Here is an 18,666-nt window from a genome sequence, read left to right as displayed (position 1 = left end):
CCTGCTACACTGTATGTGCCATTTGGCTTCTCCCACCCAACACCAGTCCCTCTGAACTGCGGAGATGGGAACTTACACTCCAGCACATCCTTTCATCCCGCCAGCCCCCTGGACTAAACCTACGTTAAACAACCTCACTCCCATTTACTTTTCAGTCTTCTCCTCTTTCCCTTTCCTCTTTAGCCATTCATGCATCTTTCCATCCTACATCTTTATACTATACACCTCTTTACTTCTGTATTCATCCTCTTTGGTTTGAAGCTGGCACAGTACCTGCAGTAGAATATCTTTGGCTTCCCTCTGACAACCATGCCTCCATCCTTGCTACCTTCCCTGTTTTCCTTTCCCTGTTGCTTCATAACCTGGGTTGTGAGTAACTAAATCCACTTTCCCTTTCTTTCCCCTCTCTCCTCCCTGATGAAGGAACATTTATTCCGAAAGCTAGAAGCTTAAATTTTCGGTTGTTTTTTGTGTTTCTATCAGCTGTACTGAGCTGAGGTAAGTACTTGCCAGCCTCTCTATCTCTTTGTTAGTAAAAGCATGTAGCAAGCTCTTCTGGTAAATGATGTCACTACAGACCATCTGTAATAACATCATTGTTGATGGGACATTAAACCCTGACCTTCCTTCCTTACAACAAAGGAATTCATCAGATGCTGTCAGCTTATGGAGGAAATCCAACAATAGAAAAGAAGAGATAGTCAAAAGAGGTATGACCAACTCCTGAGTATGGTCCCTATGCAGCTGTGGGAGATCACCGTGACCTTGCCTCTATTCGAAAACAAGTTGGTAAGAGAAGAGATACAGCAGTTTGTGGCAGCCAGAAATGTTGGACTGAGTACACAAGAGATCAGCCCTGAATGTCAATCCCAAATGTTAGGAAGAAATAAAGAATGTTGAAGAAGAAATTAATCGATTGATGATTTTAAAAATGTATCTTTACCCTATAAATATTTGAAAACAATGACTTATACGAATAAAATATCACAAAGTATGCACTTTAAATGTCTCATTTATCAGAATTTATTGAAACTTTACTGTACAATTTCTCAAAACAATCAACTTGCCTCTTATCTTTGTTTACAGCCGAAGCCTTCAACCATATGGAACACAATCATTTTATTGACAGTTTAGACTCCATTTTCTCTAGATTTTACTTTAACTTACATCTTGTCTCGTCACTTGTAATAATACTTTTTATTTCATCAAACAGTAAACTGTGCTTGTGTGAATGATTTTCACTGAAGTTTCTCATTGTTCTGTATTGGTACAATTTTTTTTTAAAAAATGGGTAAACTATATATCTGACTTTTCAGACATCACAGTTACCAAGTATATTATCATTTGGAATCACACTCTCTGATTCGCTTAATGATTTTATTCTTTTCACAATAGACTCTACAGACCTGCGGAGCACCTTCCAATCCTGGAGCCACAGTAGTTAAGTTTGTGACATCGGCACAAGCAGTAACTACACAGAAGGTGGTTACTGCATCAGCAGGAAGTTCTCAGATGACAAAGTTGGTTGTAGTTTCAATGACAAATTCTGGACAAACTTCAAGTAACAGCTCAACTCTTGTGACACAGGTAATCCTTGTTACAGTATCTAAACTCTTAAAATCTGAACACATTTCCTTAGCTGTCAGAGAACTGAGAAGTTGGAAACCATCATTGTAATTAACTTATCTGTATAAAGGTGACTCAATAAATAAGTTGGATTACAGGGATAGTGACATCAGCACTAAGGATACCAGCCTGAAATATCTTTTCTTTCAACACACTCCCCTGCACATGTAAACAGTTATCCCATCATCTGACAAAACCTGTACCACCTGTTGCATAACAGTGACCTTTTGGGCTATAGCCTCATTGTCTTCAAAGTGCTACTCTATCAGATGGTTGATTGGAGCCCCAGACGCCTGAAAAGCACTGGTGGCCAAACTGTGGCTGTATGGTGGACATTCCCAATGTTCTCTATTGATTGTTTGCAGTAGCGTGATTTTGTCTTGTTGTGTGAGGGCGTGCTGTTAGTAGAACCAGGTTTATTGCAGTGTGTGTCCTGTTGTAGTTCCCACAAAGTGTTACAGTAAGATGGATAATGACAGAATTTGAGCAATATGACTCCGTGCATGTCTCAAAACAGAGTAACCATAGCTTTATATTAAAAACAAAGATTCCAAGACTTACCAAGCGGGAAAGCGCCGGTAGATAGGCACAAAGAATAAAACACACAAACACACACACAGAATTTCTAGCTTTCGTAACCGATGGTTGCTTCTTCAGGAAAGAGGGAAGGAGAGGGAAAGACGAAAGAATGTGGGTTTTAAGGGAGACGGTAAGGAGTCATTCCAATCCCGGGAGCGGAAAGACTTCCCTTAGGGGGAAAAAAGGACAGGTGTACACCTGCACACACACACATATCCATCCGCACATACACAGACACAAGCAGACATATTTAAAGGCAAAGAGTAAGGGCAGAGAAGTCAGTCGAGGCGGAAGTACAGAGGCAAAGAAGTTGTTGAAAGGTAGGTGAGGCATGAGCGGCGGCAACTTGAAATTAGCGGAGGTTGAGGCCTGGTGGATATCGAGAAGAGAGGATATACTGAAGGGCGAGTTCCCATCTCCGGAGTTCGGATAGGTTGGTGTTGGTGGGAAGTATCCAGATAACTCGGACAGTGTAACACTGTGCCAAGATGTGCTGGCCGTGCACCAAGGCATGTTTAGCCACAGGGTGATCCTCATTACCAACAAACACTGTCTGCCTGTGTCCATTCATGCGAATGGACAGTTTGTTGCTGCTCATTCCCACACAGAAAGCGTCACAGTGTAGGCAGGTCAGTTGGTAAATCACGTGGGTGCTTGCACACATGGCTCTCCCTTTGATCGTGTACACCCTCCGGGTTACAGGACTGGAGTAGGTGGTGGTGGGAGGGTGCATAGGACAGGTTTTACACCGGGGGCGGTTGCAAGGGTAGTGGATTGGGGAGGATTTCATGAAGGATGGATCTCATTTCGGGGCAGGATTTTAGGAAGTCGTATCCCTGCTGGAGAGCCACATTCAGAGTCTGATCCAGTCCTGGGAAGTATCCTGTCACAAGTAAGGCACTTTTGGGGTTCTTCTGTGAGAGGTTCTGAGTTTGAGGGGATGAGGAAGTGGCTCTGGTTATCTACTTCTGTACCAGGTCGGGAGGGTAGTTGCGGGATGCGAAAGCTCTTTTCAGGTTGTTGGTGTAATGGTCAAGGGATTCAGGACTGGAGCAGATTCGTTTGCCACGAAGGCCTAGGCTGTAGGGAAGGGACCGTTTGATATGGAATGGGTGGCAGCTGTCATAATGGAGGTACTGTTGTTTGTTGGTGGGTTTGATGTGGACAGATGTGTGAAGCTGGCCATTGGACAGATGGAGGTCAATGTCAAGGAAAGTGGCATGGAGTAGGACCAGGTGAATCCGATGGAACCAAAGGAGTTGAGGTTGGAGAGGAAATTCTGGAGTTGTTCTTCACTGTGAGTCCAGATCATGAAGATGTCATCAATAAATCTGTACCAAACTTTGGGTTGGCAGGCTTGGGTAACCAAGAAGGCTTCCTCTAAGTGACCCATAAATAGGTTGGCATATGAGGGGGCCATCCTGGTACCCACGGCTGTTCCCTTTAATTGTTGGTATGTCTGGCCTTCAAAAGTGAAGAAGTTGTGGGTCAGGATGAAGCTGGCTAAGGTGACGAGGAAAGAGGTTTTAGGTAGGGTGGCAGGTGATCGGCGTGAAAGGAAGTGCTCCATTGAAGCGAGGCCCTGGACGCGCGGGATATTTGTGTATAGGAAAGTGGCATCAATGGTTACAAGGATGGTTTCCAGGGGAAACAGACTGGGTACAGATTCCAGGTGTTCGAGAAAGTGGTTGGTGTCTTTGATGAAGGGTGGGAGACTGCATGTAATGGGTTGAAGGTGTTGATCTACGTAGACAGAGATACGTTCTGTGGGGGCTTGGTAACCAGCTACAATGGGGCGGCCAGGATGTTTGGGTTTGTGAATTTTAGGAAGTAGGTAGAAGGTAGGAGTGCGAGGTGTCGGTGGGGTCAGGAGTTTGATGGAGTCAGGTGAAAGGTTTTGTAGGGGGCCTAAGGTTCTGAGGATTCCTTGAAGCTCCGCCCGGACATCAGGAATGGGATTACCTTGGCAAACTTTGTATGTAGAGTCGTCTGAAAGCTGACGCAGTCCCTCAGCCACATACTCCCGACGATCAAGTACCACGGTCGTGGAACCCTTGTCAGCTGGAAGAATGATGATGGATCGGTCAGCTTTCAGATGACGGATAGCCTGGGCTTCGGCTGTGGTGATGTTGGGAGTAGGATTAAGGTTTTTCAAGAAAGATTGAGAGGCAAGGCTGGAAGTGAGAAATTCCTGGAAGGTTTGGAGAGGGTGATTTTGAGGAAGAGGAGGTGGGTCCCGCTGTGATGGAGGACGGAACTGTTCCAGGCAGGGTTCAATTTGGATAGTGTCTTGGGGAGTTGGATCATTAGGAGTGGGATCAGGATTATTTTTCTTCGTGGCAAAGTGATATTTCCAGCAGAGACTACGAGTGTAGGACAGTAAATCTTTGACAAGGGCAGTTTGGTTGAACCTGGGAGTGGGGCTGAAGGTGAGACCTTTGGATAGGACAGAGGTTTCGGATTGGGAGAGGGGTTTGGAGGAAAGGTTAACTACTGAATTGGGGTGTTGTGGTTCCAGATTGTGTTGACTAGAATTTTGAGGTGTTGGGGGGAGTGGAGCTGGAAGTGGGAGATTGAGTAGATGGGAGAGACTGGGTCTGTGTGCAATGAGAGGAGGTTGAGATTTGTTGGAAAGGTTGTGGAGGGTGAGTGAGTTGCCTTTCCGGAGGTGGTAAACCAGGAGATTGGATAGTTTTTTGAGGTGGAGGGTGGCATGCTGTTCTAATTGGCCTGTAGGAGGATGCTATGTACAGCCAGTGTGGATGTGGGAGAGGAAAGATTGAGGACTTTGATTTGGGATAGGAGTTGACGGGTGTGTTCATTGGCAGAGTCGATGTATAGGTGAAGGATTAGGTGGGTGAGGGCTATGGATTGTGCTATTTGGAACTGGTATAAGGACTGATGGAAAGAAGGATTGCAGCCAGAGATGGGAACTTTAAGTGTGAGGCCTTTGGGGTAATGCCAAATGTCAGACAAGCCTGAGTAAATAAAATATGGGAGCGTAATCTGGCTAGGGTGAAGGCATGTTTGCAGAGGGAATGTAAATAAAATTTAATGGGGTCATAACTACCTAACCTTTGCACCCATTGTTGTTCACCAACCTAAGTTCAGCACAGGATCAACATAGCTCATCTCAAACCTACACTTTTTTGACTTTTTTCACACCTTTATCTCTCCCTATATAAATTTCTATTTACTTTCACTGTAACCTTATATTACCCTTTCCACCTTCTAATACCACGTCAACCTCACAACATCCCTACAACGATCCCATTACATTTTATTTACATTCCCTCCACAAACATGCCTTCACCCTAGCCAGATTACGCTCCCATATTTTATTTACTCAGGCTTGTCTGACATCTGGCACCTGTGAGACAGTTTCAGTTGAGCTGTCAATGACTGACATTGTTTACCAACATCACTCAATATGTAAGTGAGCAGTATATGTTTTGTGCTTGTGCTCTTAATGTAAGTGCAAGACCTCGATGGCAGACTGTTTATCTTAACTGTCTGGTGGGTTGTCAGTTTCTGTGGTCTTTGGCATACTTTGTTGTCTTTGCTGAAAAGACTGTGGAAATAATAGGATTCCACACAATAGGTATTGTCCTGGTCAATAATATTTTCTGTCATGCATATCTCCATGACCTCTTTAATAATGGAATCCCAAAATGAATTAAGAGTAAGCAAAATTGTTGTGTTGTTGTATTCAATAATGCCCGGTGGATGCAAAATATTCAGCAATGGTGGACTTCATGGGTTATAATAGGAGAATACAGTGTTGATTTTATGTGGAAAGTTATCCCATAGTGTATGTGCAGTTTGACCTATATAAACCATGCCACAGTGTCAAGGAAATTTATATACTCCGGCCTTCTGGTATAATTAATCATCCTTCAGCAATTGAAGGTCTACAGTTTTAAGTGGTAGACAGGAAAGCACTTTAATTTAAAATTTCTGGAGGAATTTGCCTATCTTGAATGAGGTATACAATTCTCTGTGTCCAATGGCTAGCTTTTTGTGTTAGATGATAATACCTTGCTGATCTGCAAATGTAGTATCCATTTTCCTTGAATACAGCTCATAGATGAGCTAACTTCTAAAACAAACTCTCAGAATGTCAAGCTCTTGAGAGATGATGAAAACTTGAAGACGCTAAATACAAATCCTAGTGAGTGGGCTTACAATGAACTTAATGACATAGAACATCCAAGAGTGATAGAAACAACTTTCCTGTTTCTGTGATAACTTCGATGTTCTTATGAATAGAGTTGAAATGGTGCAAAAACACCATTAATTTGTAGTCTCCATGGGGTTACACACACTAAGTTTTATCAACATACATGGAAAAAAAATTTAAGGCTGCTTATTCCCATCCCCATTCCTCAAAATCCACCATAACAAAGTTGAAGTGACAGGGCTTCCCATGGTGATCCCATCAATCTCTTCAGTTACAAACATGACTTATGCATGAATTACATACAGGGCATTAATAAATTTTGCAATATGAGTAGCTACTGTCAGACTATGACAGCTCACCTGAAAATGTCAGGCAGACGTTTAGATGAAATATTGCTTGTGAAAGTAAATAATGACTGAATGCACTCTCAAAGTACCACCTAGTTACCAGGTATTGTTTTACCTTTGCATTAATAGCTGGTTAGAAGAATCTCTTTTGCTCCCCAGAAGGCACTAGCCTTTTGGCAAATGAAATAAACATTGCCATTGTGGTGTATGGCCACTGGTTTGTAGGGACACCATTAACTGAATCAGAAATACAAACTAACCATTAATATCTTTGTATATTCTTCAACTGATCAATGAAAGAAGGAAGTAGAAAAATGTTCATGGAACAATAGGATTACAGCAATATACGAGGGTAATCCCAAAAGTAAGGTCTCCTATTTTTATTATAAGTACATAGACGTGTTCATTTCTACAATGGTTTACATCAGTTTGCAGCTTGAAATTATAGCTATTTTTAGACATAACACCATTTCTGTCGATGAATTTTTGTAGACACTGTGGCTGTTTTATATGCCCATGTCGTACCAGCTCGCCGTCATGCTGTTCAGGAAGTTATGAACCTCTTCTTTCAATGAAGCTGATTCGCTGAGACCACAATTAACGGTGACAGGTACTGTGAGACTCCGAAAAAACTCAAATGGGCAATTCAGAACCAGAGAAGAGGAATGTTTAGCAAGGGTGTACACATTCTCCAGGACAACACTCGCCCACACATCGCTCGGCAAACCGTTGCTCTCCTGCAACAGTTTAAGTGGAACATAATCATCCACCTACCCTATAGTCCTGACTTGGCGCCCAGGGACTATCACCTCTTCCCTAGGTTAAAAGAACATTTGACCAGAAAGTAATTCAGCTCCGACGACGAGGTGAAAGAAGAGGTTCATAACCTTCTTAACAGCATGGCGGCGAGCTGGTATGACATGAGCATAGAAAAACTGCCACAGCATCTACAAAAATGCATCGACAGAAATGGTGATTATGTCGGAAAATAGCTAAATGTTCAAGCTGTAAACTGGTGTAAACCATTGTAGAAATAAACAGGTCTATGTACTTATAAAAATAGGAGCCCTTACTTTTGGGATTACCCTCATATATCACCTTAGAAATGAAATAAGTGGAAGTGCAGGGCAGATTTGGAGAAATCGAAAAAGAAATGATGGTCAGGAGAACTGACTCATCATATAGAAAAGCCAAAACAAGTTTCAATGAAATTAACAGGTAGGGTGATAACATTAAGAGTGCATTTGGAATTCCACTGTTAAATGCTGAAGAGAGGATAGGTGGAATGAGAGTACTTTGAAGGCCTCTGTGAGTGGGAGGTCTTGTCTGATGGCATGATAGAAGAAGAAATTGGAGTTGATATGAAAAACGTAGGGGATCCAGTATTAGAGTCAGAATATAAAAGGACTCTGTGGGGTTATATAAGACAGAAGGGATGTGTAACATTCTATTAGGATTTCTAAAATCAGCAGGAGAAGTGGCAACCAAACAGCTATTCAACTTTTTGTGTAGAATCTGAGAGGCTGGTAACATACCATCAAACTTCTTGAAAAATATAATCCATACAATTTTGAAGATAGCAATTGCAGAAAAGTGTGAGAAATACACAATCAACTTAACAGCTCATGCATCCAAGCTTCTCACAAGAATACCATACAGAAAATTGAGAATCTGTTAGATGACAATCAGTTTCAGTCTAGGAAGAGTCAGTCCGCACACTCTCTTGGTAGTGGAAGCGAGACTGAAGAAAAATCGAGACACGTTCATAGGATTTGTTGAACTGGAAAAAGCATTTGACATGTAAAATGATGCAAGATGTGAGAAAAATAGGGGTAAGCTAAAGAAAAAGACATGTAATATAAAACATATATGAAGGTTGAATGAAAAGTAATGCATCCACCTTTGTTAATTGGGTTTGGATGGGAATATTGTAATAAATCTTATGCAGAAATAATCCTTAGAAAGTGATCTTTAATTAACAATATTAACTTTTCTACATAATCAGCAGCCAATTGGATACATTTCTGCCAACGATGAACAAGTTTACTGAAGCTATCATGGAAGAAGTCGACACTGTTCCCACAACCACAGTCTCACAGTTCTCTCACTGTCTTCATCAGAAGCATAATGATGTCCCCACAAATTGTCTTTCATTATTGGGAACAGATGGAAGCCAGGCGGTGTTAAATCTGGACTGTATGGAGGATTCCGTACAGTGGTGAGATTTTGTTTCTGAAGTTTTGCTGGGTTTGCACATGAAGTGTGTGGTTTGGCATTGTCATGCTACAGGAAAACATTTCCCTTTTCCTTTCGCACCTTTGTTAGTTGTCATTTCAGAGTTTGCAGCATTGTGATGCAACACTCTGAATTTATTGTTGTTCCACGATCAAGGAAATCAACATGGATATGGATAACACCGTCTACGTCCCAGAACATTGTAGCTATGATTTTTCCTGCTGAGGGCTGCATCTTGAATTTCTTTTTCTGGGGCGAGTCTTTGTGTTGATATTCCATAGACTGATTCTTCGTCTCCAGGTCGTAATGGTGTACCCACGTTTTGTCTACTGTCACAATTGAATGGAGAAAGACGTCACCTCCTTTCTCATAACTCGAGAGGAGTTTCTGGCAAATTTCAAGTCTGTGTGCTTTCATTTAGGAGTCAGCATCTGAGGTACCCAACATGCACAGATCTTCCAATAGCCAAGCAAAGCAATAATGTGACCCACTCCTTCTTGTGAAATGCTGATTGTGCTTGCAGTTTCTCTCTGAGTGATACGACGATCATCCTGTATCAATCCGTCAACATTTTTTCTTGTGAAACTCTGTGCTTGCTGTCACAGGATGTCCAACCCTTTGTTTGTCATGCAGGTCAGATGTTCTCACATCAATATCTTCAGACTTACTCACCCAATGACACACAGTACTCACATCAACACAATCACCATAAACTGCTTTCATTCTCTGATGAATCTTCTTTGGGGTGACACCTTCTGCTGTCAAGAATTCAGTGATTGAATGTTGCTTAAATCGCACTGACCAACCTTCTGCACAGGGTTCCATACTTTACACTGTAGCAACACAACAGTTCATTTCTAAGGCTTCCTGCCAACTGGAGTTGTAGAGATGATGCTACGAAACAAGCCAGTACCTGTCGCATACCAATGTTGCCAACTGTTGAAGAGTTACGAAGGTGGAGGCATTACTTCTCAATCAACCTTCATACAAGAACCAAGGGTGGACAATAACAGCAGAAGATCAGGGAAGTAACACTGGAAGATCAGGGAAGAAGTGCTAACATCTAAAAGGGGTGTGAAACAGGGATGCAGTCTTTTGCACATATTGTTCAGTCTGTGCATTGAAGAAGCAATGACAGAAATAAAAGAAAGATTCAAGAGCGAGATTAAAATTCATGTTGAAAGGATAACAGTGGTAGGATTTGCTGATCACATTGCTATCTTCAGTGAAAGTGAAGTATTACAGGATCTGTTGAGTTGAATGAACAGTCTAATGAGTACAGAGTATGGACTGAGAGTAAGCAAAAGGAAGAAATGTAGTGAGAAGTAGCACTAATGAGAATAATAAGAAACTTAACATCTGAATTGGTGATCACAGACTAGATGAATCCAAGAAATTCTGCTACTTTGCAAAATAAACAATGGCAGATGCAGCAAGGGTGACACTAAAAGCAGGCTAGCACAGGGAAAGAGAGTATTCCTCACCAAGAGAAGTCTACTTTTATCAAATATATGGGCCTCAACTTGAGGAAGAAGTTTCTGAGAATGTATGAACACAGCATTATATGGTAGTGAATCATGGACATTGGGAAAACCAGAAGTGAAGAGTAACTAAGTGTTTGAGATGTGGTGCTACAAAACATATGGGAAACACTGACAAGGTGAAGGGGCAGAATGAGAGGATGTGTGTTAAGACATCAGGGAATAACTGTCGTTGTACTAGATGCAGCTGTAGAGGAAAACACTGCAGGGGAAGACAGAGATTGGAACACATCCACCAAATAATTGGGCATAGTGTGCAAGTAGGCTACTACTATGAGTTGAAGAGGTTATTGCAGGCTGCAACAAACCAGTCAGAAGAAAACTTTGAGTCATGCACAAGATGCACAGCACAATTGTTATCTCTGCCTGTGAAAACAAGGATCTAGGTTAAAGTCCCCTAAGTAGACTTCTCTTGGCCAGGAATACTCTCTTTCATCTGTAACAAATATTCACCACAGTATGTACTCCATTGATGAGTTAAAATAACTTCGTCTCCAGATGTTGCTGTTCCTGCAATTTGTGTGAGCTTAATTTGTTAATGTCAAATCTATAGCAAGGTAGTATTTATTTAACCAGGGCATAACAATTCTGTCAGATTGATTTTACTTTTTTCTGTTTACAGTTGTGAAGTACTTTTATGTATTAAAAAACTGAGTTGACATTTTCACATTCATTGAATAAAATCACATTTTCTCTAATTTTTATTTTGTTGCAGACTTCTTATTACTAATACAGTTGATTGTTTAATTTCAGGCTAGCTCAAACCTTGGAGTGAAGTCTGTGTTCGTGACACAAGGTCAGCAGTCTGTGAAACTTGAATCATCTGTGCCACAAGATGAGCACCACCTCGGTTGACATAAACTGTTTAGCTGGTGAATTTCTCAATTCACCAACAAAGTTAATCATTTGTACAAAAATGTAAATACATGTAAGAACTTTTTTATTTCAGAAATAAGTGTGAAATTATGGGGAAAAAACTGAGTGTTGCAAGTGGCTTTTAATCTATATCTGCAAAATGATAACAATGCATTCAAAATTTAAAAGTTGCTGTCACTAATTTCCATTATTATTGTTTACAAAAAGTGGTCAGATAGCAACATAACCAGTAACTGTCATTTTAGCTATGTAAAGAAAAGTATTGTATCACTGTACATGACGCCAATTTCATTGATGTTTGTATATATTATCCTGGCACAGTATACACAATGTGAATTAAGTACTTTCCTTACCTAGCAGAAGTCGCCCCCCCCCCCCCCCCCAAAATTGATATTTTGTTTTTGGACTAGTATGCTATTTAAGTCTCAGGAGATGCCACTTTGGGCTGCCTGATCTTTATAACCATGCTCAAAATATTGTACACTGTATCCAGGTGATTAAATTTTTTCTACTATGCATGCTCTCCTGAAGACAAACATATCTGCATTAAAAGGCAATCATTTTCATAGTAATTGCTTTTATGAACAATTTTCTCAACCTGCTAGATGGTGAGTAGTCTCCAGGAGACTGTGGTTTCCATCTGCACCTTCATTTTTTTCCTCGGATACTTAACTAGATATTGTTGTAGCTAAACATCTAAGAATCTGATAGAGTAAAATAAATACTTTTTTATTACATGATCCTCTTTGCTGCACTTTTTGATACATGGATAATTAGCAGTTTTCTTGTGTTCGCCATCATATCATATATGTTCCTGAATACACCATCTTCTTTGTCCTTGTGCCTGTAGATGAATGTTTGTGATATTGCAATTGATAGCATTTAAATAGGAAAATAATAAAGAGTGGCAAAAAATGAAAGGGAGTAATATATGTGTAAATTTTCCTCTGCGAAACTAGGTAGATATCATAAACATTTGTTACTCTTTCAGAAATAGCTTTCCATTATAGTCATACTGTTAAGGAAATAGTTTTCTACTGTAATCATTTAGTAGGTGTTGCCCAGTTCAACTCATTCCAAAAAACAGACAAATAAGAAATCAAATGTGAATGTGGTCAACCAAAATGTGCTGACCTTAATGTTTGCTGAAATGTTCATTGTGCCACTCTCAATGATGTTCCCACATGGCTTGGTAATGAAGATATGTAATTACAACAGGACACTACTTCTGTTCTCAGTCCAACCATAAGCAAAAACTACAGAACTAAGTAATCATCCTTGGGGACAGCCATGATCGCAGCATTTCTTGCCACATAATTGCAACTTGTTAATGTGCCTGCAGCAGCATTTATTAAGCATGTTTTGTCACTTGCAGGAATTAATAAACTTACAGAAACGGGTGAGTTGTCTTCCAATGATTTCATTGTACTTATTGGAGACTCCCATGATGATTATAAGAATGAAATCTCTATAGACACTCAGGATTTTAAGCAATGTTAGGGTCTGCTGACACACACCAATGTCCTGGTTTTCAATATTCCACACAGCTATGATCTGCCATGGTAGTTCTCTGTTAACCAACAGTTTGAAAATATATGTAAGCATTTAAAAAATGTTAGCATGGCAAATGTAAATTAACTGGATGCAGATTTCATACTTGCCACGATTAACATTTAAAAGAACTGAGTGTAATCTAGTAACCAAGCAAGTGCTTTAGATAACAGTAAACAAGCCTCACACACTAAATACTCAGAAAGTAATGTTAGGTTGGGATCAACAATGTCAACAATCATCTCTTTTAGGTTAAATGCGGAGACTGACAGTGTTGACAAATTCCAAAGTGAATTGCATTTAAACAGGACTTGTAAACTTCAAGGTACTTTAGCATGTCAACATCAGATCTTAATGTTCAACTAAGAGAAAGCAAAATTTCTGTTCTGTGTAGTAATGAACAGTGGCTAAATGAGAATGAACTACACATATATCTCAGTAATGCTCTTTTAGCAAAATGCCCTAATCTTGACATTAGTAATTTCTGCACTGAGAGTGTATTTGAGGCAGCTGCTATATTATTACCTGGTCCCAAACTAATTGTAGTACCTATGTACTGTACCTCTGACAGCAACACTGATGTGTGTACAGAGGTATTAGATAGAAAAATCTCCCACTTGCGAAAATACAATCAAAATAAAATTTTACTCTTTGGGGTTATTAATACTGACATCAGGCGTACAACATCCTCGGGTCATACAATATGTTATGTGTAAGTAACATGTGAGTTATGCCTGGATAATGTTATAATAAATATAGAAAGGACTGTGTGTGACAAAGGGATTTTTAATACTACAAATCTATCTGATCATGAAGGGGCATGGTTAAAACTAATAATAAAAAAAATCCACAGAGCAATGTGTATGATGCATATACTTAAGAACTGTTTATGATAAGCGTATCACTACTTACAAATTACAGTTGTGTGTGATAGAATAGTTCAGCTTCCTGTCTCTATTCACAAATGTTGTTGAAGCTTTGGCAGCTTTGTCAATCTAGCATCAAAGAACCTGATAGAGTAAAATAGATACTTTTTGTTCCACCATTCTCTTAGCTGTGCTTTTTGATACGTGGACAATGGAAAACAAGCAAAAGTAATATACAACTTTACTTTGACGGTTCACACATGACCTCAAAAAATTAAGAATACAGTGAAGATGACTGACTTCAGTACCTTCATCTAAAGAAGAGGTACATATCAGAAATTATAAAACAGAAATGAATGGCATATGACAACTATATTTAGCAATCACAAAACTAATGTAAGGCTGCTTGGACTAGTGGCAGGTACAGAAAAACCTCAAGGAGGGGGCACTAAATATATCTTGAGCTGTCTTTACTTTTACTGTGATAAAAAATAATCAAGTCACTTGATACTTAATACTTCTTAATCAACTGCTCACACTAATCTTCACACTTGCACTTGGACTTTTCTTATTCAGTCTTAATATTTCTGCTTCTGAATATAAACTAGCTTCCTATTCAGCGAATAGTCCATATTTATAACGCCATGTATTGAAGGTTCTCTGCACAAGAAAACAGTAGAATATTCGAGACTTTTCTCAAACAAATGCCAGACAGAATAACATATCGAGATCACTAGAATGTCTACGACTTGTCTCGTAGGTGTGTATTAGCTATTTATGTGCCAGACAGATATGTATAAAATTCGATGACATGAACATGCATGCTACATAGGAAAGTACAACCACTCGATAACTCGATTCATTTGAGTCAACTGATGAAAGAAACAAACAAATAGCATGCGGGCTGACTGGCAGGGGTGGCACGGGTGGTTCCGCAAACAGGGGGGCGCGCTCCCCATTATGCATCCACCACTGGCTTGGAGAGTTATCAAGTTGGAACTGGGAAATACTAAACAGAACCACTTTTGATACTGCTACTAATATCACACATGATGAAATGAATAATTTCTTTATTAATTCCTTTTACAAGCAACACCCAGCTTAAAAAGTGATGTCTATAAATCAGGCATTAATAAACATCTAGAAGCAACAAAGTTATTCAAGCCGTGCAACAAACCTGAAACATCTACAGTCAGGCAGGCACAAGTTGCTGTCACTGACATTGCAGTAGCTATAACAAAATTCAGCAACGCAGAATCAGAAGACTTGTGTGGTCTGTCAAATTTTGTTGTTAACAAGATGACGAACATCATACTGCAAACACATTGAAGACCAGTAAATTAGATTTTTGTGAGTTGCTCTTTTCCAGCCTGCCTAAAGATAGCAGTCAGTTGTCCTTGCATATAAAAAAAGGAGACAAGTCACATGTTGATAAATACTATCCCATTTCTCTTGTACCAATACTTTCAAAAATAGTGTAACATTGCATGTATCAACAAATTTACAGACATGTCACCTGCAAGGGAAAAGTCAGTACAAGGATTCTGTGAAAAGTCATCTACACTGAAAGCTGTTGAAAATGTTTCAACAGTACTCACTGCCTTTGAAGCAAAGTCATCTGTTGATGCCCTATTGAGCAATGCATTTGACTCATTGAGTCATTGGATTCTAATGGATAAACATAGGTGCTATGGCAATCGACAGCCAACACTCACTCTTACCGAAATGTATCGTGACAGTAGGACACAGAAGGTACACTCCTCAAAAGTGACTTCTAATCAAGCTGCGGGCCTATGGGGTATCGTCTCAGTTGTGCGACTGGATTCGTGATTTCCTGTCATGAAGGTCGCAGTTCATAGTAATAGACGGCAAATCATCGAGTAAAACTGATGTGATATCAGATGTTCCCCAGGGAAGCGTCCTGGGACTTCTGCTGTTCCTGATCTATATAAATGACCTGGGTGACAATCTGAGCAGTTCTCTTAGGTTGTTCGCAGATGATCCTGTAATTTACCATCTAGTAAGGTCATCCGAAGACCAGTATGAGTTGCAAAACGATTTAGAAGAGATTGCTGTATGGTGTGGCGGGTGGCAGTTGATGCTAAATAACGAAAAGTCTGAGGTGACCCACATGAGTTCCAAAAGAAATCCATTGGAATTCGATTACTATATAAATAGTACAATTCTCAAGACTGTCAATTCAACTAAGTACCTGGGTGTAAAAATTGCAAACAACTTCAGTTGGAAAGACCACATAGATAATATTGTGGGGAAGGCGAGCCACAGGTTGTGTTTCTTTGGCAGGACACTGAGAAGATGCAACAAGTCCATTAAAGAGACAGCTTACACTACACTCGTTCGTCCTCTGTTAGAATATTGCTCCGCGATGTGGGATCCTTACCAGGTGGGATTGACGGAGGACATCGAAAGGGTGCAAAAAAGAGCAGCTCATTTTGTATTATCACGTAATAGGGGAGAGAGTGTGGCAGATATGATACACAAGTTGGGATGGAAGTCATTAAAGCAAAGACGTTTTTCGTCGCGGCGAGATCTATTTACGAAATTTCAGTCACCAACTCTCTCTTCCGAATGTGAAAATATTTTGTTGAGCCCAACCTACATAGGTTGGAATGATCATCAAAATGAAATAAGAGAAATCAGAGCTCGATCAGAAAGGTTTAGGTGTTCGTTTTCCCCGCGCGCTGTTCGAGAGTGGAATGGTAGGGAGATAGTATGATTGTGGTTCGATGAACCCTCTGCCAAGCACTTAAATGTGAATTGCAAAGTAATCATGTAGATGTTATGATATGTGCTCGGGGTTGCAAGATGTTTCAAAAGATGTGCCTCACGGTTCTGTGCTGGGACATATAATGTATAATAATGACATACCTAATATCATGCCATGGAAATCAGTTCTGTATGCTGATGATACAACTTTCACTGCCAATGAAATGACAGAGGGCCTAAAGGAATAAAGCAGAGCTGACCGAAGTATTTTGAGTATTTGTTTTAAAAACAGTAATCAGCTGTAAGCCAAAATAAAACTGAAAATGTAATTTTTGTTTATGCAAAACCAACAACAAATTGTATGTCAATTAAACTCCTAGGTGTACAGATTAACTTGGAATCTCCATACATATTCTGTATGTACTAAATTACCAAGAGTTATATACCTGTTACATAAGAGCATGTGTGAGTGAAAACATATGCATACTGCGTTGGACCAGCTCCACTGTGGCAAAAAGAGTTTTTATGTGGCAGAAAAAGACTATCAGATGTGCACCGAGTGTTTTGAAAATCAATATATCCTGTAGGCTGCTGGGCATTATGAGAGACCCATAATCTTTATTTATATTTACTGTAGTTGCCCAGACTACACACAATAAAATCAAGAGAGCTACAAATTAAAACAATCGGTCCATTGTCACAAAGAAAAGATTGACCAAAGCATTACAACACTGAATAAGACTCACAATAGCTAAATGTACGTCTGAGTAAAACTGTTCAATGCACTGCCCCCAGAAGAACACACTATCCCATTTAAAACCTTTAGGAACGTTCTACAAAACTTGCTTTAAAAGGCTTTCTTTTGCTGTAGAGGGATATTTTTGACTGTGCAAAAGATCTAAAACTTTAACTTGTATGTCTGTATGCAAATCTACATGATTCGATTGATTTCTTTGTTATTATCATTATTGTTATATGTATCATTACATATTATTCAGTTTGTACAAACTATTAACATCAAAAGCATGCAAAATGCTTGAAAATGAAATTTTAAAAAAAGAGAGTTGTCCTCAGCAGTGTAATGTCTGACAGACTATATTAATCAGCTAAGGTCACCAGTTATGTGTCCATAACTCTGCAGAATGAGCTCTTAGTTTGGGAACACAGATTCTGTCTGACAGCCTGGTGAAACGTTCGTACCATTCTGGAAGATGTGTCAACTGTAAATGTGTGGCTAAAAGAGTTGCTGATGGTGTTGATTATAAGCAAAGTGAGAACCCAAAACCTGATGTTAGCACATAGCTTACTCCTCTGAAGTAGCACCATCGTGATCGACCGAGCTTAATGTCCTCGTCTAGTGGATGGTACACTGAATAGTGTCACATGCCCTCGCTTTATGAGATGCTCAGGAGATGTTATGGATGTAAATGAGGAGATTGGTACAGCAACCTGCTGCTGAGAATTTTATGTTATCACCTCTCCTCCCCTTGATACCTAAGTACTGACAATCAAAATGTCTTACATCACCATGATTCAAAGCAGTTATTTGGGGGAGGGGGGGGGGGGGGGGGGGGGTGTCGAAGACCAATCAGATAGTGTTAGAAGTATGTCTCTGTATTGTTCATACCATTCCCCAAGAGAATCTCGGATATTATGACGTCAGAGATCCTGATGAAAAACGATTCTACAGTGTGTACATGCGGACAAGGAAAAAAAAAGTTCCCGGATTTCCTGGTTAAAAAATACCTATTCCATGTGAAAATACACTTCTTCCAAGGTGAAAAATATACATTTTCGTAGGTAGGTGACAGTATACTTTCCCTCGGAGCTGTAAAAATATCAGTCCTTTGAATGGTAAATGTTTTATACACCACTATGGAACTTCCCGGCACTTCAGACAACAAAAATAGTCTTGGAAAGATCTTTGATGTGCAGCAACGTTTACGCTGCATATTTTCATATTCGTATTACGAAAGTACAGACTCATTTTCCACGAAACCCAGCACGTTAATTTCGGAAGCATTGAAATCGAGACTGAAACACGTTTTTATAAACCAATCATAGCTCATGTAATGTCATCTCGCCAGCCAATGACAGCAGATATTCAGAGCATAGGACACGTTATGTAGTCAGCCAAT

At 39.9% G+C, this 18,666-nt stretch overlaps 1 protein-coding gene across 1 annotated transcript in view; it reads left to right on the top strand.

Annotated features, from left to right (window-relative positions):
* LOC126272179 (transcription initiation factor TFIID subunit 6) overlaps nt 1-12,121 on the top strand; it is a 128,778-nt gene extending 116,657 nt beyond the window's left edge. The window contains exons 11-12 of the mRNA XM_049974832.1: nt 1,396-1,587; nt 11,262-12,121. Coding sequence (XP_049830789.1) covers nt 1,396-1,587; nt 11,262-11,363 — 294 coding nt within the window. The 3' untranslated portion in view covers nt 11,364-12,121. The remainder of the gene's footprint in view (nt 1-1,395; nt 1,588-11,261) is intronic.
* Nucleotides 12,122-18,666: the final 6,545 nt, after the last annotated feature.

The sequence above is a fragment of the Schistocerca gregaria genome, chromosome 5 (genome assembly GCF_023897955.1).
Source record: "Schistocerca gregaria isolate iqSchGreg1 chromosome 5, iqSchGreg1.2, whole genome shotgun sequence".
In the NCBI taxonomy this organism is placed as follows: Eukaryota; Metazoa; Arthropoda; class Insecta; order Orthoptera; family Acrididae; genus Schistocerca; species Schistocerca gregaria.
The sequence above is the reverse complement of the archived record's forward strand: the minus strand, read 5'-3'. Positions and strand labels throughout refer to the sequence as shown.